We start from the raw sequence: 27,306 nt of genomic DNA on the forward strand, positions 1-27,306 counted from the left end.
CTTGCTCCTCCTGCTCATCGTCATCGTGATGATCGTGATCGTTTTCATCGCGATCAATCTCCTATCCCTTTTTTCCTTCATTATCGTGCGAGACTGAACGCTTCTATTACTACAGTTTCTATATCGGCCATGCTGACACATGCCGCCGATGTTCTCGACCTTGTCTGGCGCCCTGTAGTCTTCTTTCCCGTCTCTCTTCTCCTCGCTCTTCGCCAATGTGGCGGTCTTCCGGGGAGCCACGGGTCGTCGCTCGCGGCGTCGACTCTCTCGTGCACCGTCTGTGAGCCGTGACACGCGTTGCCGAGGATGCATATTACCAGTCGCACCCTTATATGTCCCCACGGCGCGCGCTCCTCGATCGGCACTGTTCGAAAAAGCTGGTGGAGGGGCCGTAAAGGAGAAGCAGTGGCTTTTATATAACCCGTTCCGCGTTCTTACTGTCGCGTTGCGCGCCGCTGCGTTCGTGGTTTGTTGGGCAACTGCGTCGAGCTGCTGCTTGGGTGCGTCGAATGCTTTGTCGCAGTGTGGGACTATGTATACCTATATATAGTTGCTGAGCGTGCATGCTCGTGGGTCTGCGACGTTTTTCGCAGCGGACTTTCACAGTTGAATAATTTCGCTCGTATACATAGCGTGATGGCGTATGTTCCATTGCGGGAAGCTTCTTGCGCGTGTGTTAGATGCATTGCGTTACTGAGAGCGAGCCTGTTCTGTCTGTATCTTGGAGTCTTTTTCGAAATCATTTGGCAGTTATATTCAAACTGGAAACAGCGCACGATGCGAGAAGGCAGAAGAGGCACGCAAGGAAAGCACGCAACAGGCAACGCATTCTAGAATTGCTTCTTAATTACAGTTTCTGCGCACTCACGAACTCGCGGACCGCCATTTTCTCAGCTCCTAGCCGTATACGGCTTCGCTGTAAAGAAAAATAAATAAAATATTAAGGGAGTGCTTTGAGACTCTTGATTCAAGACGAGTGCGTTAAATTGTCGTTGTTGCCGAGTACACAACAAACCCTATAACTGCGCAGGCGGTAGCGTCCGCAAGCCAAAAGTAAGACTGTGCCGACGTTCGCTGAGCTTACGGGTTGTTCGCGCGGCAGTTGGTTGTTGGGTTGCGCGAAACATCTGCACGACGGACATTGAAACGAAGATTTAGCAGTTTTCAGGGGCTCCCGAATGGGCTCTTTGCTTCAGCGGAACTAGATTAGGTGGTACTTTATAGCATGCAGCGCGATAGTGCAGGTCATTCTTCTTTCTGCTGCTTCTCTCCTCGTGCCGTTCTGTTCCTTCGGCGTTCTTTGTGCCCGCACCGTTTTCCTTTTAATTTTTTTTAAGAGTTGAATTTTCGTGCGCACCATTACCCTGCAAGAAATGGTGGCTTATCTTAGATGTAAAAAAATGAAAGTTCAGCAGGTCCTTGGAGTTTTATTTTCGTTCGCGCTTTCGTTTCCTCCTATGTTATGCGATAAAAACGAGTGAGGTCATCAAACACTACTGCTTTGCTGTCTCGCTTGAACGTATAAGTCTATTTTAGATTTCACCGTTCTCCTAGCTTCTAATAAAATATTATTTTGTACTTACTCTCCACCCTCTAATGTTGTCCATAAAACTTTTCGAGATCTTTTTTTTTTTTAGTTAGGAGGGAAGTATCGCGCCTTTATTTATGTACAGATTGGCTGGAGATTTCATTTATTTATAGAAATACGTCGCTGTTCTTTATTAAAATTTTACAATTATTTTGTCTACGACTCTTTTTTTTTTCATTTTCGTTTATTGCACGTAGCTTGTCGATCGGCTCTGTCTCAATCACTCGAAGTAGTCTATCAGAACAAGATGAGGTAAGCTGTTAATATTGCGCCCATTCGTGTCATAATTTGGTAACATACCGCGTTGTTTGAACCAAATGTTTATCAGGAATCAGGTTTGCCAGGTCGAAAAGACAAAAAAGAAATAGCCAAAGATTGGGAAAACTAGCCAAAATGTAGCCAACTTGAGCCAAGTACAGTAAAAGTAGCCAAGCATGTGTGAAAGCCACTTGCACATTTTTGTTTAAGTGACTAAATGCGAGAGCCCTTCGGCGAAAATGTAAATGTGTGCTGCATGGACAATTCAAGATCGCAATTTCTGATATTCTTACCTAAAGTGTTAACTGTAGCAATCATCTCATGCATGATGACGTAGTGTTCGCGCTGCTGAAAAAAATGACTCTCTCTCCACGCGTCTTGCATGATTTTCTTGAAAAGACTATCTGCGGCAATAAAAACGAGTCTACGACATGGTGAGTACGCTCATAATCTCGCTTAGAGCGCTGCACGGGCCCGGGCCGTCCGAAGCGTTTGCCGGCGCGCCCGGGCTGGGCTCGGGCTTGAAAGTGCGGGCATGGGCCGGGCCCAGGCTTGAGGCTGCGGGCCGGGCCGGACTTGGACCCGCTCAGTAAAACGCGTAAGTCGGGCCTTCGAGCGCACGCGAACGTTATGCATTGCATGGTCTAAGGTATACTGTGCCAAGCTGAAGTGACACGTACAAAGAGCGGGCTCTTAGTAAAGCTTAGCAATAAAAAATAGAAAAACAGTTGAAGTGCTATTTTTTTCACCAGTATAGATATAGATTGGCGCTGTATATTGTCACTAACGTTTCGTCTGCTGGACCAGACTTTGTCAAAGTAACAGGTACATCGTGGTGGGTTTCCTTATAAAGACGCCAGATCATGTATATATGTATAAACACCACTAACAATGGGCCAGATCACGGTTGTTCCCACGGGAGGAATAAAGATTTCGGTCTTTTATTCGAGGTTGACACATACGGCACATTTCATTTATATTCCTTGTTATTACTACGTGCCAAAACCACGATATGATTACGAGGCACGCCGTAGTGGCACCGGATCAATCTCGACCACCTTGAGTTCTCTAACGTGCACCTAAAGATAAGTATATAGACGGGTGTTCTTGCATTTCGCCCCCATCAAATTGCGGCTGCTGTGGCCGCGGTAATCGCACCCGCGTCTTAGGACTTAACAGCGAAACAGCTCAACCGCTGAGTTACCACCGCGGGCAAAGCAACATTTCGATGTATGTACACACCGGATTTTCCGTCCGATCGCCCGCTACAAAGAGCACGGCATCATTAATAATCATCATCAACAACTAATATCCTCTAGCGGGCCCGGGCCGGGCCCGGGCTTGGAACGACAGGCCCGGGCCGGGCTCGGGCTGGGTACGGTCGAGTACGCCGGGGCCCGGGCCGGGCCCGCGCTTGGAACCACTGGCCCGGGCTGGGCTCGGGCTTCATAAAGCGGGCCTGGGCCGGGCCCGGGCCGTAAAATCCGGCCCGTGCAGTGCTCTAATCTCGCTTACTGCATCGAAGCACAAATTAAAGCCACTTTCGCAAAAATTTCTTCCGTGACGAATCCAGAGTCGCCGTCCGTATTTAAGCCTAAGAAATTATACAAGCAGTTCGTTGGATACCCTTGAAGGATAGTTTGTAGGGCAAGTTGGTAGGACAATCTAAATAGTGAGAGCACTAAAAAAAATCAGGACACAAGAGGCAAAGGCGGCGACACAAGCGCTCACAAACAACTGTTGTTAACGATATCTTGTGTTGCCGCCCTTGCCTCTTGTGTACTGGTTTTTCAGTGCACACTTGAAATGTCGGATATCCGAACTTAATGTCGATGCAGGCAGAGCGCCCTGGCTGCGGAGCTCTTTCGGTTCCTGTTCGCTGGCAATTGTGGTTTAAAGCAACGTTCAGCGATGAGTATTTGCAAAATGAGGCCCCATGCATGCAACTGTTCTCGTTGAGTCTCAACCAGGCATTCAAAATCAATTTTGTGTGCGCGATGCCTGCTTGACTGGCAGGTTATAAACGTGATTTTTTTTATATTTATGTTATGATCGACCATCGAACCTTACACCTGCTTAGCCCACTGCGCCATCATTTTCATTAAAGTTCATTATCTGCGTAATCAAAGTGCAAGATACAATTTTCGCAGCTGGACGCACGCTTTGACTGCCATGTTTTGGCTCCATACACTCGAACACCGGCGGCTGTGACGTCACCAGTTACTGATAATTTTGCTCGAATCGAAGAGACAAGGAAGTGGCCAAGAAGGAGCCAAGTAGCCAAGACGATATTTGTGCCGCCACCGGCCTAAGAAAGCAGCCAAATTGGCGCGAAGTGGCCAGACCTGGCAACCCTGTCAGGAAGCATCTGCTTTATTCCATGTACGTAGACTCGTGCGCACATTGAGGGACTTGAAGTGGTCGAAATCGATACGCAGTCGCCCACTATAGTGTAGAGTCTTATAATCAGATCACGCTTTTGGCGAGTAAAACCCGTTAATTAAACATCGACCGCTTTCGTTGGAAAAGTTACGCAGATGTCTTCTGGTCCGATTCTACATGCGCGTTTGTCGCAGGCAACATGATGTGATTACATGCACTAATTGACTCATTTGCTTAATGATTAGCCCGTAGTTCGCCGACATCGGCGTTTTCTTTTTTTCTCAATGCTCAATACGCGCAAATGAATCAACAGAACGAGCGTCGTGTCTCTAGTGATCTCGCTTACACTACAGCGTCCTTAAAGACATCCCGTTTACAGCTCAATCGATTATGTGCAGCTTCTATAAAAGCGGCTCACATTACCTTTATATGAAGCTTTGCGCCACGTGTCTTTTTTGCGTTTAACTTGAAGCAGCACGGAAAAAAAATATACCAGGACGAAGATGAGGAACAAACGCACAAGACGAGCGCTCGTCCTGTCGTGTTTGTTCCGCATCTTTGTCCTCGTTTTTTATTTTCTTTTTTTTTCGCGCTGATTCAAGCTATTCGCAACGAAGCACAAACTTGCCCAAACCAACCAGCTGTTGCGATCACAGTGTTCTGCGTTTTTTTTTATATATAAGTTTCGGAGTTCCCGTCTGGATACTGAGACTGTGCTGTACATTTGTGTCACATGGGTTACGTAAACTTCGCTCGCTTAACTCACCCCCCCCCCTCTTTTTTTTTTCATTATTTTCACATCGCTACTTGGTCTGCTGGGCTTTGCATGCGTCGGTAATTATTTCCCTGACAGCGCACAATACTTCTTCTTTGGCTCCATATTTTTTAACGACATGCTTGTGGCTGTCAGTGGAAAGTTTAGTACAGGAAGTGCGCGCCCGCGTTTCACATACCCCGCACAGACACGTTACGTACACACCGCACGATCCCCGTTAACTTTTATGCAAGCCCGTGGCGGAAGTAAATCGCTTTGGGGCTGGATTAATTATGCAGCATGCGCGTAATCACGAGTCAGTCTAGCGAGACGCTTTATCGCCGGATCAACGGATGCATGGCGGCTTCTCCTCCTCGGGGTCTTAAGCCTGTGACGTTGCCGGTGTAGGATGAAGTGGAGACTGGGAAGCCTAACCAGGAAGTGCTTACCATCGACGGCGTTCGCTGTTGGTTGAGGAAGAAAGAAAACTAAAACAAAAGCAAAACGTAGCCGACCGAACCAGAAGAGGCATGCCGTGTACCGCCCTCGAGTGCCTCTCCATCACCTAGTTGTTTTCACAAGTGTCCATACCCTGGGACTTGGTGTTCAAGCGCCGGAGCGGCGCAGACTGTCTCCTTTGGCCTCTTTTTTACAGCCTGCTTTCCCTGTTCCGCGTACTCTTCAGCCCGTCTTTTCCCGGATGTCGATCCGCGGTGTTTGCGTGTGCGTGTTGAAAGACGTTTTTTCGAGCAAGAAAGGGAGAGTGGGAACTTCGCGATACCTACGAAGTGCGTACCACCACTTGCAGCGCCCCGCTGACATCTTGTCGCTATACGATTTCCCAACATTGTTTTCCTTGATCACACTGGTCCATGGGCTCAACTTCTCCCGTACATTGTTCTTGCACTGTACAATCGTCCCGCGCTCCCTTCGTTTCAGGTTGTAATTTGTCTTACGCAAATGTTTATCGGTTCCCGGAGGCACTGGCGCGCTTGTTTCCTTCGAGCGCTATTTCCTTCTTTACGATCTCCACTATTTTCCTGTCGCGCCTCATCAATCCTGGTATGCTTTTCTCTAGGCCGTCTATGTGTACGTTGATCAGCGTTGCACTCAAGTTTCGCGTGTCGGGCTTCTAACTTTTGAAAAGAAAAAATTAATGAGTGATCATTAAAGCCTTCAGCTGGTATCTTTCCCATTTGTTTGTACCCATTGTTTTGCCTCGTCTGGCTGTTCTCGTGGCATTGTTGAGAACGTGGCGCCTTCTCCATATCTTCAGCTTATGTGTTTGTGCGTTTCCTCTTAAGAGGCAGGCTAATAATGCCTTCTGCAGGCAGGCTATTGCCTTCTAAGTGGTAGTTGTCGGCCTATTTCCTTCCCTGTAGCCTCGGATTTGTCTTTTGCGTATCTGTGTTCTAATATGAACCATCAATAAGCAGAAGGTTGATAATCCTTGGGAGCTCACTTAATAATAATATAATAATAATAATAATAATAATAATAATAATAATAATAATAATAATAATAATAATAATAATAATAATAATAATTTATATCCCATCTATACAACGAAGGCTTGATGTAAGGTGTCAGACTAAAAGCGAGGAACGCTTGGCTGTGGTCTCACGCCTTTTACAGCAGACAGCTGCAGGGAATATCATATACACTGGACCTTTACTCACCTGTACGCTTCGCGCTTTACGACTTCTCACCTTTACGCTTAAGACGGATAATAAATAGTGTCCGTGAAAATGTTAATTAATGTAAATGAATGCCGCATTCTCATTACTGCTATGCTTGTGTACACGCTACGCGCCGTACATTCAGACTCCTGTAGTCGGCGCTAAGACGCCGCTGCCTTCACCCACTCAAACACTGCCTGCCCCTCCGAATGCTTCCCATCACGCTCGCGTTCCTTGGAGGAATGCGCCTGCAGTGTTCGAGCCTGCGCGGCGGGCTTTCCCGAGGGAACCCAGCGTCGCGTATACATGCAGCTCCGTACGTACGCGTTCGGACGAGTCGTGCGGCTGTGGCGGAGGAAGCGCGCACATCAAGTGGTGGCCAGCGCTTCCGCGCGCTTCTGTGGTCCCTGGAGAGGGTCGCCCCGTTTCCTAGGCAGGCATTCACGCCTTCTCTGCCGACTAAATTGCGCCGTTGGTGGCGTCGCTGTCGCGAAGACGAGAGAAAAAACGGCCGCCCGGCCAAAACTGTCATGCATGCCGCGTCTGTCGTGCGTCCTGAGTAAGCTGCCCCAAGCTGCGACTGCTTCCTTTTCTGCCGCCTCTTTCTGCCCTAGTGTACTTCACTGACGTTCTGTTCACTGACGTTCTGTTCAGTGTACTTCACTGACGTACTTCACTGTTGTTGCTTTTGTTGTCGTCGTCGTGGTTGTCGTTGCTGTCGTCGTCGTTGTCGTCGTCGTCGTTGTTGCTGTTGTTGTTGTATATCGGCCTACCGGCAGTCGACAGCGCGCAGGCCATTTCGCGTTCGTGATACATCTCGCAACGTCGGCACGTTTTAGCTAACTCGTAAGAAACCAAAAGAAGGAATGGGGTGGCGGAGGGAGGAAACGAAAGCGTATATTCTTTTAGCTGAGCGGTTGCGATCCGCTCCGATCAGACCTGCGTATGCTAGCGATTTCCAAACAAACGCGTGGAAGGAACTGTAGTGCGCGTGCGCAGAACGATCGTGCGAGCAAAGGAACGTATACGCGTAGAAGGCACCTCTCGCCCCGCTTGTGAGCTCAATTGAGCGGAGCGTCCATTTGGTTTCGCCGTCGGTCTGAAGCCAATCGGACAGCGTCTGGACAACGCGCACTTGTCAAAAACGCAATATTAATGACAACTAACAGACAATAATGCCAAGGAAAGTATAGGAGATGTTACTTGTAATAATTCGGATATAAATTCGAAGGTGGCAGGCCGGTCCCTGCTGGCGGCAAGTTATCTTTTCGTCCACTTTACTTTCTTCACATTTATATCCCAATTATTACAAGTAACGTCTCCTATACTTTCCTTGGCATTCTCGTCTCTTAGTTCTCATTAATATTGTGTCTAACAAAGAAAAACGAGCCCTTAAAAGACATCTTTCCTTTTGTCAAAAACGCGAAATCTATACATTTCTCTGCATTGGCTTGGGCCGCTATATCTGTGTGGAGCGGAGCGTAAGCGACGTTTTCTAAAAGTTTCTATTTTAAGTTATGTCCGCCTCGATGGTACAGTGGTTACGGTGCTCGGAGGTTGACCCGAAGGTCGCGGGTTCGATCCCGGCCGTGGCGGTCGCATTTTATTGGAAGCGGAATGCTAGAGGTCCGTGTACTGTGCGGTGTCAGTGCACGTTAAAGAACACCAGATGGTCGAAATTTCCGGAGCCTTCCACTACGGCGTGCCTAATAATAACATCGGGGTTTGGCACGTAAAACCACAAATATTGTGTTTATATTATCAGAGTCCTTCAATGCTTTTGAAGGACTCTGATATTATTCATTGTATATGGTGGGACACTAAGTTGGTTCTGTAAGCAATACAGACGAAGTAATGAAACAAAGCGAACACAAATGAACTCACTTTTACAATGTCAAAAGCTCGTGAATACCTTTCCTATTGGTTCTTGACGCGTAAGTAGTTATCGGGAATGGGAAGTAATTGCGTCGTCTGTGTGGTACATGGTTGGGGCTGACAGCACGTTTGTAAGACAGGGGTGTAGAAGTAGTAACTGAATCCGGTAAGATGTTCTGCTTAAATTTTATGGCATTACAGCTTCATCGTTAGGTGGTTGAGTATCGGAATTTCGCCGGGAAGGTATGAAGTAAGTCAGTCAGACATCTTTTCACTGAGAACGTTCAATTCTTTAAGCTTTAACAGCAGCGTGCGCAGGAAGTAACAGCTGTGCGTTATTAGGAACTGCTTACAAAAACCCGTAGTTTTGCTCTTTGGTTGTGGTACTTAATCACCAGGTAATAACGTCTGCTTAATGTACCAGTTTATTGCTTTCAGGCCACGTTCACCAATGAAGATCATACGGGGCTTGACTAAGGCATGCGGGCTGCTTATCTAAATTAAATTACGCGTGTAGCGCTTGGGTTACGCCGTAGAGCAAACTGGGCGAATAAAAACAAGACAGCGCTTGGTTTTTTCTCGTGCTCTCTGCAGCTTAAACGTTCAAATAAGGCGTCGGCATACACGAGGGAATAACGTTGAAGACTACACTTCGCATTAGAGTGAATTTTTTCTCGGAAACTTGCTTAACGTGGTTATTACGATCGCACTAATCTTTCGCTGCGAACGCATAAACCTCGATAACTAGCGCACATGTGGTAGTCTTTGACCATTCCCACGAGGCACCGTTCAAGCTATACGGCGCTTCATGAAAAGCCCCGGAGAAACTTGGAGTGGAGTGCAGGATGGCTGTATAAGAAAAACAATGCAACGAAACTGAACTAAACGAAGATCGTTTTAGAAATCTTCCGGGGACACCTTAGGGCGAATAGAGTCCCTGTAGTTAGGTACTGAAGCTCATCGCTTGCCATTAATACAAAAAAAAGCCAGTAGTTAGAGACGCCTGTCTTCAACTTTTCATCGTTAAAGCGTTGTACCGAGTAGTTTTCTTTCCTTGTTTCTTCACGCTCTCTTTGTCTTCTCCGCCATATTTTTCATTGTACTCGAGTTCTTACTTGAGAATCGGTTGCGTTCAGTCGCTGTCTTTTCGCAACTGTTCCCCTGAGGTTCTTTTTTTTTTCTTTTCGGAACGGGTTTTTAATTTCCTGTACGATGAGGTCTCATTAGCGCGGTACCCTCCAACTTCGCGGCACACGAGGAGCAAGCGTCATTAGTTGCATGGCTCGACATTAACGTTAATAACGGACTGTAGGGTATAGGAATTACGCCGTGATTGAGCCCATTGTGGCGCTTCAGCGTGCGGTTTTTCGAATTGGTATTTGCTATCATTTCTTTTGAAGGTTTGCTTGGGGGCGCGCTTTCTGTGCGCGTATATAACGCGCCAACAAAATGTTAAATAAAAAAGCAGGCGACAGAAAGAGAGGGAATGCCGATTAAATCCTAATTGAGCTGGTTTCTGGGCAGTGACTTTCATAAACGTGGCATAAAAACAAGCTTTTTTTTTAACGCAGGATAACTATTTTGCACGTTGGCATATTGGAAAACGAGAGAAATAACTAAATGGTATGCGGAACGCACTAAGTCATTACGGCGCGGGTGCTGCTAAAGTATCGTCATTCAAGTTTTCTTTGTCGTTCAGAGCACGCATTCGTCCCAAAAAAGTGTCACATTTCTTACTGGCGCTTGTTGGCAGTGTTCGCTTCTGAACCGAAACTACAAAGTCATGCTGGGCGTTAGATGTGCCGACTAGGGTACCGATATGGGCTTGTTGGTCACCTCATGTTCACTGACAATCTGACCTGCTGGTCCTACAGCCCAAGAGCTAACAAACCTCTTCTCCAGTATCATTAGGCTCATTCCAAGCTGGTGAAGAGGGGCATAACTAACCTGTGCTTCAAAAATGCCCTCAAAAAGTCGTGCCCTCACCTAATGAAGGCAAGTTTTCATCAACAGGTGACACGTCTGGAAGACGCCGGCTATCCTAAACATGTGCTAGTGTCAGTAGCGGAAAAGGTGCTAAAGCAGGAACGCTCGAACAGGTGCCCCCCGACAAACGGTGAAGGTAACGGGCGTGAACCCAAGAGAACAGCTGTAATACCTTACATACATCAGTTATCTCACACTTTGAAGAAAATAGGAGGCCGAGAAAACATAAACGTGGTCTTTTCAGCTCCGAACAAGTTGAGCACCCTATGTAGAGCTACTAATCCTGTAATGACTACCCGGTCGGTCTGTGATAAGAAACACAAGGATCAGTTTGTCCCATGCGCTGTTGGCGTTGTTTATCGCATTCCCCTCTCGTGCGGCAATTGTTACATAGGCCAGACCGGAAGATGCATTAATGACCGGTTGAGGGAACACCGAAATAAAGTAAAAGGCGTGTCAGGTGACGGTTTTTTAGCACTTCACTGCAAAACGTGTGCATGCCATCCGGTACTAGAGAATACTGCCATTCTTTCAAGAAGTAAATCGGAGCCTGTACGACTGATAATAGAGACAGATCGCATTCTTTCCGCCGGCGACCACTGTATCAGCAAGGTGTCACTGTCATTATCCACCAAAGAAATTGAATATTTACGCATGCCCGATAGTTAAGGTTGGTTGCCATGTTTAAACGCTGTGTGACGGATAAGATTGAACGCAATTTTCCATGTGCTATCAGTTGTAAACGAAAATATCTCACTGCGGTCGCGTGATTTCATGTGTGTGTATATATGACCGATCCTGAAAATAAAATTTTCGTTGTTGAAAGTTAGCGCTTGTGTTCGTCTCGTACCTCTTCTTTGTCCGTGTGTCTTCCCGCGCTATGCTACTAGCCTGTTAGATGTGCATTCATGTTCAGTAGAGGAATCGCCGTGTGGATATGGAAGGCCGACCAAAGTAAAAGCAGGCTGGAAAATCGTCACTCAGCTGACAATGCACCTTGTAGTTACAGCGAGATCAGGCGATAAATGTTACTGGGAACTATAGAGTTGAAGCGCGAGCGAGTTGTGAAAGCATGGGTGACGCTGTGTTCCCGCTGCTAGATTCATGCCCCTTCCTGTTGTTTCTTCATCTGGTTTGTACCTCAATTCTTATTTATTTATTTATTTATTTATTTATTTATTTATTTATTTATTTATTTATTTATTTATTTATTTATTTATATGCACGGTACTAGTATCGGCGCCAAGCTGCGCTGCGTGACATGCACTGCACAGCCTCTCTGTCTAGGAAATATTATTCGCTTTTATTATTTTTTTTTATGGATACAAAGAACCACGGGAGTTTTCCTCGGCATTGCGAATCCGTGTTTGGCACTCGCACTCTCCGTCGTCTCTCTATTTACTATCCGTTTTCGAAGTCTGTAGCACCGCTTAGCCTTTTTTTTTTTCTCTTTCTCTTTCATTTTAGGCACGTCGCCATGACAGATTCAGATGTAGAAAGGCTGTGCAAGTAAACGGAGCAGCAAGAGATAAAACAAACAAGTTTGCTGCCATTTGCAACTGCGTCGTTATGCGCTGTTCTTATCTTTGCCTCCCTTACATTGCCGTCTTTCTCTTCTGATTTTTCTTTCGTTCCACGTGCCACCGCAGTCCTATATAGTTAATCTCTCTAGCGCTTTCTCTGTTTTCTTTGTCTCTTTGGTTTTGTGTATAGCTACGAACGGGAGAGAGTTTTTTGCTGCTCTGGCTAGGACGCAGCGGCGGCGGCAAAATTAATGGTTGTCGCACGGTCTTCCGTAGGCCTCGCAGTAGCATCTACCGTGCTGCAAAACACAGCGCGCCGCCTGACGGCCGCCGCCGCGCGCCCTCGGGGAGAGAAAATAACAACGTTTTGGCAACCCTCGGAAAAGTAGAGAATGAAAGAAAGAAAAGTACATTGAAGTCTACGCACTGTTCCAACGCGCTGGCGCGTTTCGAAGTATACCTGCTGCATCGTCCTCGCGCGAAAACCGCAAAACTAACGTGGCGGAGCGGCGGTGCCTTTGAGGCGGCGGTGATTTTTTGTACGCGTGTTTACTTTCCGCCATTTCCGGGCTGTCCTTGTTTTTTTTTGTTTTTTTTTTCAGCATGGTGAATCGTTGCAGAAAACAACAACCCTGCCATTAACTGACGTTGTTTTGTTCTTGCGCGGCTTCATTGTTTGTGTACCTTCGCCATCACCATCATCAGTGAAGGCCCCAAAGCACCGTAGTATAAGCGATGCGTAACATCAAGTGCGAAGCGAGTGTTTTTCAGTCCTCGAGTGACGCTCGTGTTGTGTGCTGATGGTAGACATGCCGATGTTTTGTGCAGCTTCCTTTATTATTTTCTTTTTTTTTTTCAAAGCCCGCGCGAGGACGCGTAACAGAGCTGGATGCCAATTCGTCAGAACAGCACACCAGCTGACGGAAAGCTCTCCGTGGAGCTGCACACCAACACTCCTGCTCATATTCAGTCTTTCGTGCGCTTGTGTGCCGTCTTTATAACTTGAGGTGCTGATTTATTGCGAAAATCCCCGGTAGTGCGGTGATCGACTGGGGCTGTTGCAGCTATCATGACAAGTGCGCGGGTTACGCGGGGACCGGCCTATTGCAGCCTTGTCCGTGTTCTAAGTGAACAGATGTGCCGCTCGCCGGTTTTCTTCTGTGCGGAATCACGCATTGAAACAACAAACGGTGCCATAATGTACCTACCCTGGAACAATACAGAAAGAAACAAAAGAATAGGATGCAGCAGTTCCAACGCGCCATCTTGGTATCTGCATACGCCGAAGCCCCTTCGCTCCTTTACTATTTACGCAACGCTGAGGTGCGCACGACGCGGCATGTATATGTTACTATGCACTATGCTCGGCAAGCTTTGTTGCTGTTCAACTTTTCGTTTCATTCCACGCAGCACCAGCTTCCCGTCAAAGAGCTGTGACACACAAGAGCTAACTCATTCTGTGTCATCTGGGGGGCACACGCCCATTTATTCAGCAAAGAGTATCCATTGAACGCCGTCGCCGCGTTGAAAGCACCACGAACAACGGCGCAGCCTTCGCTTAGCATCAGCAGCTCGGCATCCAACTTCATTATACGGCATTGCCAATGAGACAGAGAGAGTTGTGTTGAGGTGTCGCACTCGCGTAGACGCGGTAGGCGAGCCCGAGTATCAGGCATCATCACCAGCTGCGAAAAGAAACAATCGCGTTGCTATCGCCTACTCGCAGTTCGCACTCTGCGTCCCCCAAACTCTCGCGCACGCATGCAACTAAACGAACCAACGAATGCGCGCGCGCCCATGGAACATTCTTCTCCGAGCACCGTATGCCGACAAGTCACCCGTGGAATGCGATGAAGATTGCGTCACTATATCAGACGACCCCTGAGTAGGCTGCTGTACCCGCGTGTGTGTGTATACGCCAGTGTACGACCCTCTCTGGAAGCACGACCCTCTCTTTCTGCACACCGCCTCGCTATGTCGCTGCGTGCTCGCGCGAATAAGGTTCCTTGTTTCTCTGCTTCGTCACTGTTTCCGCTCTCTGCTTTTCCTCTCGCTTAGCGACGGCCTGCTCTCTCCTGCTGGCGACCCCGACTGGAAGTTGGTGACGATGGTGTGAGCTCTCCTTGCACCCAGGCTGGCAGAGTTACGACTCCGAAGTGTTGACGTGGAGGCGTGTATACGCCTTACTCAATGCTTTTTCTCTCCTCTTTCTGTCGCTGTCTTCTTTCTTTCCATCTTTTTTTTTTTTTGTCCGCGTCTCCCGACGCCCTTCTAGCGGCCTGAGAAAGCGATGGGTGTCTGTCTCCAAAGTTATTTACGAGGACCCGTACCTTCGAGTTTTCTGGAGTGGCTTCTCTTCTCTCTTTCTGTTCTTTCTAACTGCCTCTCACGGGATATGTACGCAGCGAACGTAAAATTTATGGCCATGCCCAGGTTTCGATCTCTCTAAAGAGGCGGTGCTAAATCTTGGAACGAAAGCAAGAAAAGCGAGAAAGAAACAAACGCGCAAACGGCTCACCGTACACTTCCAATAGCGACGAAAGCCGCGCCGTGAGGAACGTCCTGGCAAAAGACCCCGCCGGTGCTTCGTCCCTAAATCAAATGCTGGTACACATATTGAGACACCAGTCGCGAAATGAAAGGCCCCTTTCGGCTCCGTCCTCTTCATTCTCGGGGAAATGCCGAGGATTGCCCCGAGGTGATTGGAATCCTCTCCTCAGCGCCCCGCTATACACTGCTCGTCCCACGTGTCTGAGCATGTGGCTTAAATTTTGTTTTATCTCTCTATGTATATAGAAACTTGCTTTGACAATGCGTGCGAGAGTTCGTCGCAGTAATGCATTCTTTATTAAGTTTCTCCAACCCGTAAAGAGAGTGCTCCGCTTCGTCACTTAATCACGGCAGATGCACGCAGCCTTCACGAAGCAGCACACCCATCCTGGGAAAATGACCCGTGGAGTCGACAGTGTGAATGAATGAGACCCGTTGATAATCTTTCTCTGAGACTGATTATGATTGGACTACGTTTGAAAGCTGATGTTAAGGCGCGATACCGATATTCCTATAAAGACTTGCCTTGATTAACGTACTTGCATCGTCTGGAACCCGGATGACATGCTGAAATTTCTTATTTTATATCGTTATTTTTTTATGTGGCGTGTGCAGTGACGATGGCTTGTGAAATAAGCTCCTTTGATGCTTGCCACGTGTAAATGTGCTTTGATAAAATGGATTACCGAGGAGATATGCTTCCGTCAATGGCTGCACAAATTGCGTCATTTTCCCATCTCACCCATTTCGCCCTCTCGAAGTGTCATCATTCTTGTCGTGTTTCGTATATTGCAAAAATAAGAAAAAAGAAAGAAAGAATTACGGGCACTGCTCAGAACTTTCTAAGAATGTGAAGACGAAGCCTAGTTGGAGCCAGGTGATCTCAGTAAGAGTTCACAAAGGCACTGTCTACGAGAAAATATAGTTGAACAGTGTGTCCAAACAGTTTCGCTGCAGGGAAGGGAGACCTGACGAGACTTCGGAGAACTTTTCGCGAAAAGCACGCCAAAGTGGACGAATTCGCGCTACCGTATACTTACTGAAGGAGCTGATTGCGCGGTTGAAAACATACTGAAGAAGAGTAAACCGGCGCCATCTTTCAACGAATTTTGTTGCTTCTCTTCATTTACCCGGCAGTCGCCTTGTTCCCTCGAAAGAAGCGATCGACGTGGGGTGTGTTCCGCTACTCACCGTAGACGACTAGACATCGCCAAATCTAAAGTCCCATTCTAATTCTCATGTAACCGGCATAATAGACAACTTCGCGAAGACAGCATCGGGGATAAATGCGATGCAGGCTACATTGCTGTCCGACCAAGATGGCGGTCTTGCGGAATGATCGGATTGCTCAAGAGGCGCTTTTTTTTTTTTGCGCACTTAACTTACGCCACATTCAGTTTTTTTTGTAGATTCGGATACGAAAAAGTAAAAAAGGTTAATTTTCCTTAACTATCTATCGTCGACGGGCGGTGGCGTCACGTCGCACGGGTGTCATGCACACACGTTCCATTGCTCCGACGACTGGGACTCGACGCTATCTTCTAAGCCAGGGGTCGGTAACCTGCGGCCCGCGATGCAGTATTATGCGACCCCAGGCACGATGTCACAGCCCTCCCCCTCCCCTCCTCCAACTAACGAATGAACACCTCCACTACTTTCTGCGTCTGTCGGTGAGCAAGCTTGTTGTAGGTATTCGCGAGTTCGCTAAGAATGTTCAGTACCAAAAGTCGCCTTGAGAGAGTTATTTTCTTTCTTTCTTTCTTTCTTTCTTTCTTCTTTCTTTCTTTCTTTCTTTCTTCTTTCTTTCTTCTCTTTCTTTCTTTCTTTCTTTCTTTCTTTCTTTCTTTCTTTCTTTCCTTTTGCTTGTAACCTTTGTTCATAAACTGCAACCTTGTGACATGCGTGCTCAGAATAAGCATGATTTCTATTCTAGTTTTGTAAATTATTATTGTCAATTCGCCGAATTTTTTTCTCTCGGCGTCTGGCTGACCTGGCCCCCCGCCACGGTGGTCCGTGGCGGGGGGCCAGGTCTGCCCCCCCCCCACGGTTCACCAGTCGCGCGTGCTAACTGCGCAGATCGTAGATTGGTTGCAGTTTAGGCGGTGTCATTAAGCGGTTGCATAAAAGGACTATGAAGATAAAGTAAGTTTACCTTTATTAGTACCTTTTTTTTAAAACACCAGGTAAGCCACTATTGTGAGAAGATACTTGTGAGGCCATAAAAAAATGCCAGCGCAGAAATGAAAAACTATTGCGGAAGCCGCATTGAAGTTTCCGCGCTGTCTTGCCATGACGTCATAGATCGCGAAGGCTCCCGCTTTGACTTGGGTAATTTTTCGTAATTGAAGGTGGACTTTATTGCATTCTAATGGGGCCAACAGGATAACTTAAAACATTTCTATACCTTTCGCGAGCCACAGAAATCCGCGGTGACTTGTTTATGTAACGACGCTGAAACTTCAGCATGAAATTTTAAGGTCCTTCAGCCATAATCTTTCCTAGAAATGCATGTTTAACCGTTGAATCAGCAAGAACAGGCTTTTGCCGGAATAGTTTATTGATCTAAACGGATCTAGGATTTTTTTGTTTAGTGCCTATTTTCTCTTGCGTAAAAAAACGTAAAAAAAGAAAGAAGAGGATGATCTTACTTTTAGGTCTCATAGTTCACTGCTAATATTGCTATAAGTAGTGACTGCGATAAGTAGTGCCCGCACGGCGTCACAAAATGTACGCATACGTCAGAAATTGAAACAGCACTAAGGCTTCCCCTTTATTTTTTCTTGGGTTTCCTAGCACGATAGCTATGCTCAACAGGAAAACACGCTTTACAGAGCATGAGTCGGCACAGCAGGAGACGCGGTTACTCGTCGTTAAGGGAGGCTAGGTCTCTGCTTACATTTAAAGCTTCTTTAATCTTCGATTCATTCGCGACGTATTAGAAGGTCTGCTGCAAAATAATAAGAAAATGACTGGTCGTTATCGCTTCCGCTTTCCTGCGTCCTCCTTGAGTTTGAGTCGTTGTTTTGTGTTAGCCAGTCATTGCTATGGCTACTCCTGGTAAATCTGAGCAAGGCTGACTCACAACCGGATCATTTTAACGCTATAGCGTTAAAGAGCTCTTTTCGCAAAAATTCCGGTGTCGGCGTCGGCGGTGTTGAGCGAACTATCAGCGCTGCCCGTGAGCGAAAATTCGAGATAGATGGATGATGGATGAATAAACTTTATTTCGGTCCCTCGGACGCGCCCTAGCACGTTGCGGGCCGCTCCCACGTCGGGACAGAAAGACCAAGTCTCTCTGCTGCGTCGCGGGCCCGTTGGACTGCCCATAGTTGTGCTTCGAGTCCGGAACTTGATAGCATCTTCCCATTTTGACGGCGTGATGACTTCGCCGCCGTGTAACGCGGCCACCGCCAGAGCATGTGTTCGAGATTAGCGATATCTGCGCATAATGAACATGCATTAGTTGGCTGTATTTCAGGATAGATCTTGTGCAATAGCGCGGGTTAGGGTACGCCCCGGCCTGAAGTAGCCTGAGTGTCAGAGCCTGTGGTCTGCTTAATTTTGTGTGGTGGAGGGTACTGTCTCCGCCCCAGGTAAAAATGTTTGGTGATTTCGATATACGAGGTGGAAGGGTCCCGATTTTCCAAAACCTCAGCGCGCCCTCCGGTAGCCACGCGGTCTACTAGTCCTCTCGCAGCTATGTGGGCCGACTCATTGAGATTGAGCGGGGCTCCCTCGATCTGTCCCATGTGAGCTGGGAACCAGACGAGCGTGTGTGGCTCGATGTTCTTGTCCCGGAGGATCCGCAAGGCCGGTTCCGAGATGGTGCCTTGGGCAAATGCTCTAATCGCCGATCTCGAGTCGCTGTAAATCGTGGACCTTTTGTTGTCAAGCAAGACCAACGCAATCGCAGCTTGCTCCGCTATTTCGGATGCCGTTGTCCGGACCGTCGTCGAGCTTGTGATTATATCCCCCTCGTGGTTGATGCTCACTGCCACATACGCCTTCCCCTCGGGATACCGGGCCGCGTCGACGAAGCAACAGTCCCCGGCCTGATCGTGAGCCCTTTCTAAAAGAGCCTTTGCCCTGGCCCGTCTCCTACCCTCGTTATGCTCTGGGTGGACGTTTTGCGGGATGGGGACAACGGTGATTCGTGGTAGATGCAAATAAATAAATAATAAAAAATCTTCGGCCCGAGTGAGAATCGCAGCCAGGCCTTCTGCGTGGCAAAAAAGCGTTCTACCATTGAACCGCGCCAGTGCTTGAAACTGCTTACTAAAAATAGCTATAATAATGTCACCTTGTATATGGAGTCTCCTTAACGCATGTGATATTGCGTGGCAGAATCGCACCGGGCGTCAAAACAAGTGAACTGCGCAACGATTGCGTGGTTTAAAGCTGCCCACCCATTACAATGTGTGCTGCTGCGCAGGAACGCGTGGCACCTTAGGGACGAGTAGTGGGCACTTCGCCAATTTGCAATAGGAAGAATTATGACGTGGGGGGCACTCAGCAACTGTACATCCATTAGACGTTATAGGATAGTTTGCAACGACCTATGTTACGCGCACAACTGGTCTTTTCTTTCCGACATGGTTGTAGGCGATGCGCACGGGGCCCGATTACGCTATCGCGTTCTACTCTTGAGGGCGAAGCCAAGCGTCATACAAGTTTTAGGGGCGAAGCTCCTTAAGGCGGCACCCGTTCGTCCCTCGTAGTCGTCGTGATCGTAGTAGTGAGTAACAAGTCTTACGCTTTGACCTCCAAGGTGGTGCCGGTGGGAGATTTCTCCTGTGCGTTGTTGAACAATAAAAAATTCGCAGCGTGCGCGTTAACTAAAAGCCGAATTCTTCTGTCTCTCATTCCCCATTAGCAGCCATTGGCATGTTCCAGTAGAAACGTTAGTAGAAGTAGAAGTGTAAGTGTTAGCTAAAAGCCGACTTCTTCTGTCTCTCATTGCCATTAGCAGCCATTGTTTACCTCCAAGGTAGTGCCTGGTGAGATTTCTCCTGTGCGTGATTAACAATAAAAATTTGTTCAAAACGCCGTTGATTGATGAAATAAACCAACGAAAGACGCCAGATGTTTTGTAAAAGCAGAACGAAAGAACGCCAGATGTTTTTCTTAAAGTGTAGTAGTAGTTAGTTGTATTTAGCCACCTCGCCCGATCGTCAACGGGCGAGGTTGACCGGCAACGGCGCGAGGACCCTGCCGTACGAGAGTTAAATCACACTAAAAGACATACTTTGCGGGCGATACACTCTAGTGAGCTTTCAACTTTTCGTCTTAATGTACATGATAAAGAAATTATTTCTACGAAAAACGCAAGGCACACCTTGAGCAATATGTTTGGTTTTGGGACGCTAAATGGAACCATGAGGCGATGCGAAGCCGGAGCACTTGCACGATCGCGTTCCGTTGGCTTTCGTTGGGCATGCTACCGACCTCGCGTCGTGGAACGCGCGTCCTGTCTTCCCTCTAGCCTTGCCTTTAATTCGCACAGGGCGAGCGGGGAATGCGGTCGCTCTTGGCGCTCTTTCGCTCGGGAGCGGACTTCTTCCTTGCATTTCACCGATCACAAGTGATAATGAAGGGACCACGTAAACCAACAGTACAATAAAAGTTTGATGTTTAATATACACACGATGTTTCACACTCTTTATATTATGTACTGGGCGCATTTCACGGAAGAGTTTCACGGTTTACAGATGATTCCCTCCGTAGCTTCGCCCCACTCATCATCATTCACCCCGTGGATATGCTGTGATTTTTTTCATTTAGTCGTTCGTTGTTGGTCGTGTCTTCCTCGTGAATAAAAGAGACTAACAGACAAACGGGTCAGATAAACTTCGGTCACGTCGTCACTACTCAAGCTGGATTGAGTGAAATCATGGCATTGAAACGCGGCTTATTTCCCAAATAACCGCGAGTCAGCCAGAATATATCCGCCATATGTTTTTCGGTCGCTCTGTTTACGCAGAATTCGTTTTCTTGGCTTGATACGAACGACTTTTTTTTTCGGTTTTTCTTTCGTTAGGGCTATTGGGTTTGGTGAAATGTGTCTGTTAGAATCGGACGTTTGTATACACGTGAAAAATAGGAACCCCTCTGACTTCTCCTGTATTTTTTTTATTTGGTTTTCTTGTATGGCAGCTCTGCTTAACAGAAAAGCACGCTTTACATAGCACGGCTGAACTTTCTGCGGCACGTGAAATGGCCCCTGCTGGCGCAGTTCATCGATCTTGACTCGGTTTTATTCGTCTGTAAAAGAATTCGTGTCGATTTGTGTAGTTTCCGCTTGCCTCTTGTTTTCGCACCGTCATCCTTCTCTGCCCACCCACGCACGCTGCATCCGCAGCGTGCGACTCACTAGGGGCGCTTGGATCTTATCGCACGTGGACACATACGTCTATTTAAACATAATTATGACAGAATTTAATTCTCCTTCAGCGTCTATGTTGCGATAAGTAATACCCCCACATGGCGTCACAAAATGTACGCATACGTTAGAAATCGAAACTGCCCTATGACTTCCCCTGCAATTTATGTTGGGTTTCCTAGCACTACAGGTATGCCTAATAGAAATGCACGCTACACAGAGCATGACTACACAACACAAGAGGAGACGCGCCCCCTCCTGGCTTTATGCTGATATCTTCCCTGTGTTTTGTGTTATTTGTGCCGAAGTTGCATCATTGACCGTGTGCTTGTAAGTGGGCGCGTGGCGTGGATGAATTGGCAAAAGGCGGTGTACTGGCGTGGGAATGTTTTATTCTTGACGTTTCAGCGGTTGTTATGCCACCCGTTTAAATCTTACTCTCTTGCCTTCTGTTACCTTCTGTTAGTCATTGTGCAGTTTGTCTGCAATGATTCCTCCGAATTAAAGTGAAAAATCTCGTTCGCAAACAATTCCTGTATTGCGGTGAACGATTTGCTCCCAGCTGAGTTTCCACATTCCCCTTTTATTGCATCGTGTCCGAAAGTAATGTGCCGATTTCTGTCCGCAGAATACGTCGCTTGGAGGTTCCACTGGCGTTTTTCGTTTACTTAGCCTCTTTTCTGCGAGCGCAGAACCACAAGTGTAAGAAAATATAAACCAACCGTTAGGGTGAAGGCCGGTTTGTAGCCGATATATTCTTTCAAGGGACCCTTCTCCAAGATATGCTTGTTCACCTGAAAGAAATTCTCTCGAGCCGGCTTTCGTAGTCGCAGTTTCTTCCCTTAAAATTGCGGTGGATGTTTTTACAAGATTGCACAACTGTTTTCTTCCGTGGATCCCCACTTTTAACGGCACTGGGCAACGAAGAAAAAAGCGGTTCCACTCGGCTTCTTAGCTTTGTGCTGTAAATTTCTATGTCCTAAACGTTCTGCCAAAAGTTTTTCTTTTGTGCATATTGACATGAACGAATGGAATAGTCTGGATGGATTAATAAAGTCTCAAAATGCAATATATGCGAAATGACAGATATATGCAGGAAGTCATTTCGGTTGGTATGCGATGCTCTACGAAATTTATCGTGATTATTAAACGTACAGAAAATATTTACTTCAGCATCTCATACACGCCATTCCTGAGTGAGTGGATTTCATATTTTGCTCCGACTTAGTTGGGAGTGCCGCGGAAACTTTTCGCAGTATATCATGATCACAACTTCCAGTAGGCGTATTCCGGGACTTTTCACTGCGACTTATTCTTATTTACTCATAGATTGCCCTGGCAAGCGTCCTTATTCAAAGACGCTGGCGCTAAGCGCATTTGAGCTCATCGGTGCGTTTCAATAGGCTTGGGACATCAAAGCCAGCTCTTCCGGTATACCACGTAGACTTGCAGGCTTTCATAACCTTTCTTTTTGCTTGACGTTTTATTTACCATGTTTTGAGGAAAATCTTATAAACTGCACGAAAGCGACTATAGTTTTTTCTCATATTACTGGCTTTGGCTTCCATTTTTTTTTGAAGTAGTTCAGTCGGTATCTTTGCTTTTTTATTAATGTGGCGAAGAAAGTTCGGCATTAGGTACCACCCTCGCCCTTTTACAGTTTGAGAGAAAAGCTTTACAGCGAAAGTGGTTATGAGATCGCAGCAGCAGTGCCGTAGTTGTCCGCCACTGTCCGTAACAGCTATCCGTAAGCGCTATCTCGCGAAATAAGCAAAAATGAAATCAATAAAAATATCCAAGATCTGATGGAATCTGAACCCGGGCCCTGTGCGTGGTAGTCTAGTATTCTGCCACAGTGCCACGCTGATGCTTGAAACTCCGTTGCAAAAGATTCTATACATACTTCATGTCGGGCAAGGAATCGCGTTAACATGTATAATATAGCGTGGCAGAAGAGTAAAATAACAACCAGGAGTCACACAATACTAAGTGCGCAACGAGTGGGTGGTTTAAAGCTTCCCACCCTCTACAAAGGGCTGAGCCATAATTATTTATCGTCATCAGCCACATGCAGCATCAACAAAGTGCACATAAGGCCTCGCAGATGTGTAGCGGGTACCTCGATTATCCGCGGACAGACGAATAAACCCATAGTGGGTGCTTCTCCACTTCACAAAAATTACGATTTATGGCTTAGTGGATACCTTGCATGTGTACTCGTATTAGATGCCCCATGAGAGCTTGGAACGGGCTCTAGAAAGGCCGCTCTTCGAGCTTTCGCTGTGACTGTGCAGCGCGTTGCGCGCAGGCCTGGCTTTTTTTTTTTTTTTTTTTTTTTTTTTTTTTTTTTTTTTTGCGGAGCGACCTTTCGATGGTTTTGTCAGTGTCAAGGGATCTTGGCTGTGAACCTCAGGGTTTCTCGGTGAACAAACCTACAGTCTTCGTCAACTGCTCGGGAATAAAAAAAAACGACCCTCTTTGAGTAAACACCATTGATTTCCGCGCGGTGCTTTCCGCACGTCAACGAAACAACGCATCAATAAGACGCTCCCTGCCTTCGAACGAAACTCCAGGGACGAGTGGATAGCTCGCCGACAGGGAGGCTGCTCCACAAGTCTTTGAGTGACCGATTTCGCCAACCGAATTCTTGATAAAGGGCACTAGGGAGTCGTTTCTGATACATTTCTTCTCTCGGTCTATTTCTACCAACCAAAGCGGTTGCAAATGTTTACTATATACGGTGTATAAGTATTGTTAGTTGTTGTATGGAAACAACGCTGAAATCGACCAAAGCTGGAAAGGAGCTTCCGGCCATCCTCTTGTTTCTGTAATATTTAGTTCGTTCAGACACGCTGTTTCGTGGGCCGTATCATGCTGTGTCTACGCTATGTACTTATACTGAAGACACCTTCTCACCATAATTCTCATCATATGACGCGCGGAATGTTTCTTCGTGCGTCCCTTCTTGTCCATAAGAAATATACGCGGTTTCCCTGCATTGATGAACTACCAACAATACGAGCTCAAAACGTGCCGTTTTGTTTTGTTTAGGAGTAGTGACGTGTGAAGTCAGAAACACTAGCTAGAAAGATGAGAGAACACTCACACGGTGTAATTGGCCAATTCTTGCCTTTAGGTGGCATTCGTCTGGTGGTGGTGTTAATAACACAACTTTTTTATATGCGAATGTCCCTGAATAATTGAAACGTGTTCTCCTTTGAAGCAGGCATGTTACAGGCTAAATAACCCTGAACATATTTACGCAATGCAAAGATGCTGTGCCTTCTAATATCTACCCATATGTGCCTGACAAACCCAGAATAACTTATGTCGTCCCGGGAAGGAGAACTAGTACAGATTAAGCTTACTCTTAACTGCATTCATTCGATTGCACCCTCCTAATAACACATCTAATTAGAATTTCTCGCTAGGACGGAGCGTAAACAGTACCTTTTTTTTTTGTCTACTTGCAGGTTCGCCAGCCCGAAAGTGGTGATCGCCTACTGCAAGCTTCTCTCCCACTACCGAACCAACTCACCGGCGACGAATCAGCAAGTGCTGCGCATGTTGCACCGCCTCGCCTGGGACCTCAAGATGTACCCGATGCTCTTCCAAGCCAGCGTCTTCAAGACCTTCCAGAACATCATGCACGACTGCTACTCGCTCCCTAAGGAAAGAGTCGATGGCACTCTTAAGGTGAATGCGGGTCATTGATATAGTGAAGTGTGTGTGTGTGTGTGTGTGTGTGTGTGTGTGTGTGTGTGTGTGTGTGTGTGTGTGTGTGTGTGTGTGTGTGTGTGTGTGTGTGTGTGTGTTCATATCTCCCTCTACTTGCATGCCGCTGATGGTTTTGTTATGTTTTCTTATACAAGCAAAAGAATCATTTCCTCAGAAGAGCGTGTGAAAGAACAAGTAACAGAGCTCGATTTTTAGGTTACAGTGGTATGCACAGAGGGGGGGGGGGGGGCCGGGGGGGGGGGGGGGGGGGGGGCTTTCCTTTTATTACTCCTTTGTCGTTTTGTTCTTATTCAAGATAAACGTGCGATTTTATTTTTGCGTTGATGCTCTCACATTTTGTATTACGCAAGCTCTTGTTATGTTTTGCGGCAACTCGCCGATTACTGGGTACATCGGAACTGCCTCCCTTTATGTAGCATATTTGCGACGCAAGGAGGAGCAGTTTAAATGTATACAGTAGTATACCTGATCTGCGTTCATTATGGGCAGTATGTTGTATGCAATGATCGTTGTTGGTCTTGCGTTTCAGGAACTGGCTCGCCTGGCGACATTTGTCGTGCGAAAGTTCGTTGCCACGGCTAAGGAAAACAAGATTGTGTTCGCCGAGTTGCTGTTCTGGAAGAATACGAAGGACGCGTACGAACTGGTTCACGGCTACGGCAGCGGATCAAAGTGAGTTCGCCCATTTCGCTGTGTTTTCTTTTATTTGTTTGTTTTGTTTTCGTCGAGAGAAAAGAAGTAGGGGTGTGCGAATATCAAATTTTTCGAATACGAATCGAATACGAATATCCACCTTCGAATATCGAATCGAATATCGAATATCAAAGGAAAAGATGCCTCCACAGTAACAATATTTTATTTAACATATAGCTATTTGAAAAAAAAAAAAATTAACAGCGGGACTGGCAACATAACATAAACTGCTATCTCCAGAACACAATGTCCAGGCTAGCACAATGCGCATCACAACACAAGCAAATATCACGCAAAAATGTAAGTAATGACTAGATGTTATCATGAAGAAATATGAGTTGCTCCACATGATCAGGCAGCAGGCGCTCCCTTCTAACAGAGACAACCCCCCCCCCCCCCTGCCACCGAAAAGACACGCTCGCTTGGAACAGAAGTGGCTGGTATAGGGAGGTACATGGGGCAAAGCTTTGCCAGACTGGGGTATCTGAAGGTGCCTACAGTCTGCCACCAGTCACATGGGTCACTGTCTTTCTTCAGAAGTGGTCCCGCATAGTGAACGAGTGATAGTGCGGCACGTTACGGCCGCATAATATTGAAAATGTACGGTTACATGATCGCCGACAGCGCTGCACGTTGGAGATGCACCAGCAATAAATCATACGTATTGGGGCGCTCGTCGCAGGCAGATATCGTGCCTCCGTGTACTTAGGATGTTTATTGCTCCTCTCGGCAACGTTTTTAGCTGTACGAACGCAGCAGAAATGTGGAGGACGAGTTATTTTATGCACGATAATCGAATCGCATATTCGAATTTTTCGAATACACGATATTCGAATCGAATACGAATATATCGAATGTAATATTCGACGAATATGCGAAACTTTCGAATATTCGCACGCCCCTAAAAAGAAGTGGTGGTGTAGTATAGAGGTTCTAAGATTACGACGGTGTGGCCTTATAAATGAGACATTATATTAAGCCAGCGCTGTGCCAAAGTTGAAAAAAAGATCAGTTGTTCTCTTACGCGCAGGTGTTTAAATAGGTATATGCGGGCGATAGGCTTTTGTGTTAGTACAAGTACGGCAACGGCCGGTTTGGTTGTGTTTACATTGTGGTATCGTGGATATATTCCTGTAGGCGTACGTGAGGGATGGTTTGCTTGCTTTATCTGCTTGTGTTGCTTGTTTTTTATTTATTCGTCTGTGCGCGTACTTATGTGTGGTTTTGTGCTTGCTTGTTTGTAGCCCGCGTCGACGTCGCCTTTTAAGTTGCCTTTTAGGTCCGTTTGAATCAGCGAGTAGAAGAGGTCAAACTGAACCAGCGAACTGGCGCATACAGAAGGGAGAAGAAATGCCCATGACCACGCCGGGCTAGCAGTTGACTTCAGCTGACTTGAGTAACTGTCTTTCGTGATAGCTTTAACAGCGCCGGGCGGGTGCCCCGGTTGAACGGAGAAAAGTTCGCTAATTAAAATTCTGGCCACATTAGCGTGTTGTGCTTTATTTCATAGTTTAACTGAAATGTGCACGAGCGCATTCTCTTTGACATACGGAGCGATCGAACGCGCTGTTCTAGGATCGGAAGTCCTTCCCAAGCTTCTTCGATATACAGTATGTAATTAACTGTCGAGTTATTCAGTATAGAGGAGTTGATATCGGACTTGAACCGGGACATACAGAATCATTCGTTGTACATGTCATTTCGTCGCACAAGCGTTCGAGTCTACGCGCGCCTTTGCTACTAAGCGTATTATTTTGTAAGTGGACGCTTCAGTTGCCGGATTAGCCGTTAAACCGGCCGCAAAATACCTGCAGCTCTTTCTCAGCGATAAGCTGCTCCGACGAGTCCCTAGGCGGTCATTTTCTCTTAGGGAAACCGTAAGGTTGCCCTGTAAAACATTT

General features: G+C 46.8%; 1 protein-coding gene across 5 annotated transcripts in view; it reads left to right on the forward strand.

Moving 5' to 3' along the window:
• Positions 1-27,306, forward strand: part of LOC119393729 (protein timeless homolog) — a 528,180-nt gene that overhangs the window by 236,732 nt on the left and 264,142 nt on the right. For all 5 annotated transcript variants that reach the window (XM_049416331.1, XM_049416330.1, XM_049416329.1 and 2 more), the window contains exons 17-18: positions 24,448-24,670; positions 25,242-25,384. In XM_049416331.1, the coding sequence (XP_049272288.1) occupies positions 24,448-24,670; positions 25,242-25,384 (366 nt within the window). The remainder of the gene's footprint in view (positions 1-24,447; positions 24,671-25,241; positions 25,385-27,306) is intronic.

Source organism: Rhipicephalus sanguineus, chromosome 5 (assembly GCF_013339695.2).
Source record: "Rhipicephalus sanguineus isolate Rsan-2018 chromosome 5, BIME_Rsan_1.4, whole genome shotgun sequence".
NCBI lineage: Eukaryota > Metazoa > Arthropoda > Arachnida > Ixodida > Ixodidae > Rhipicephalus > Rhipicephalus sanguineus.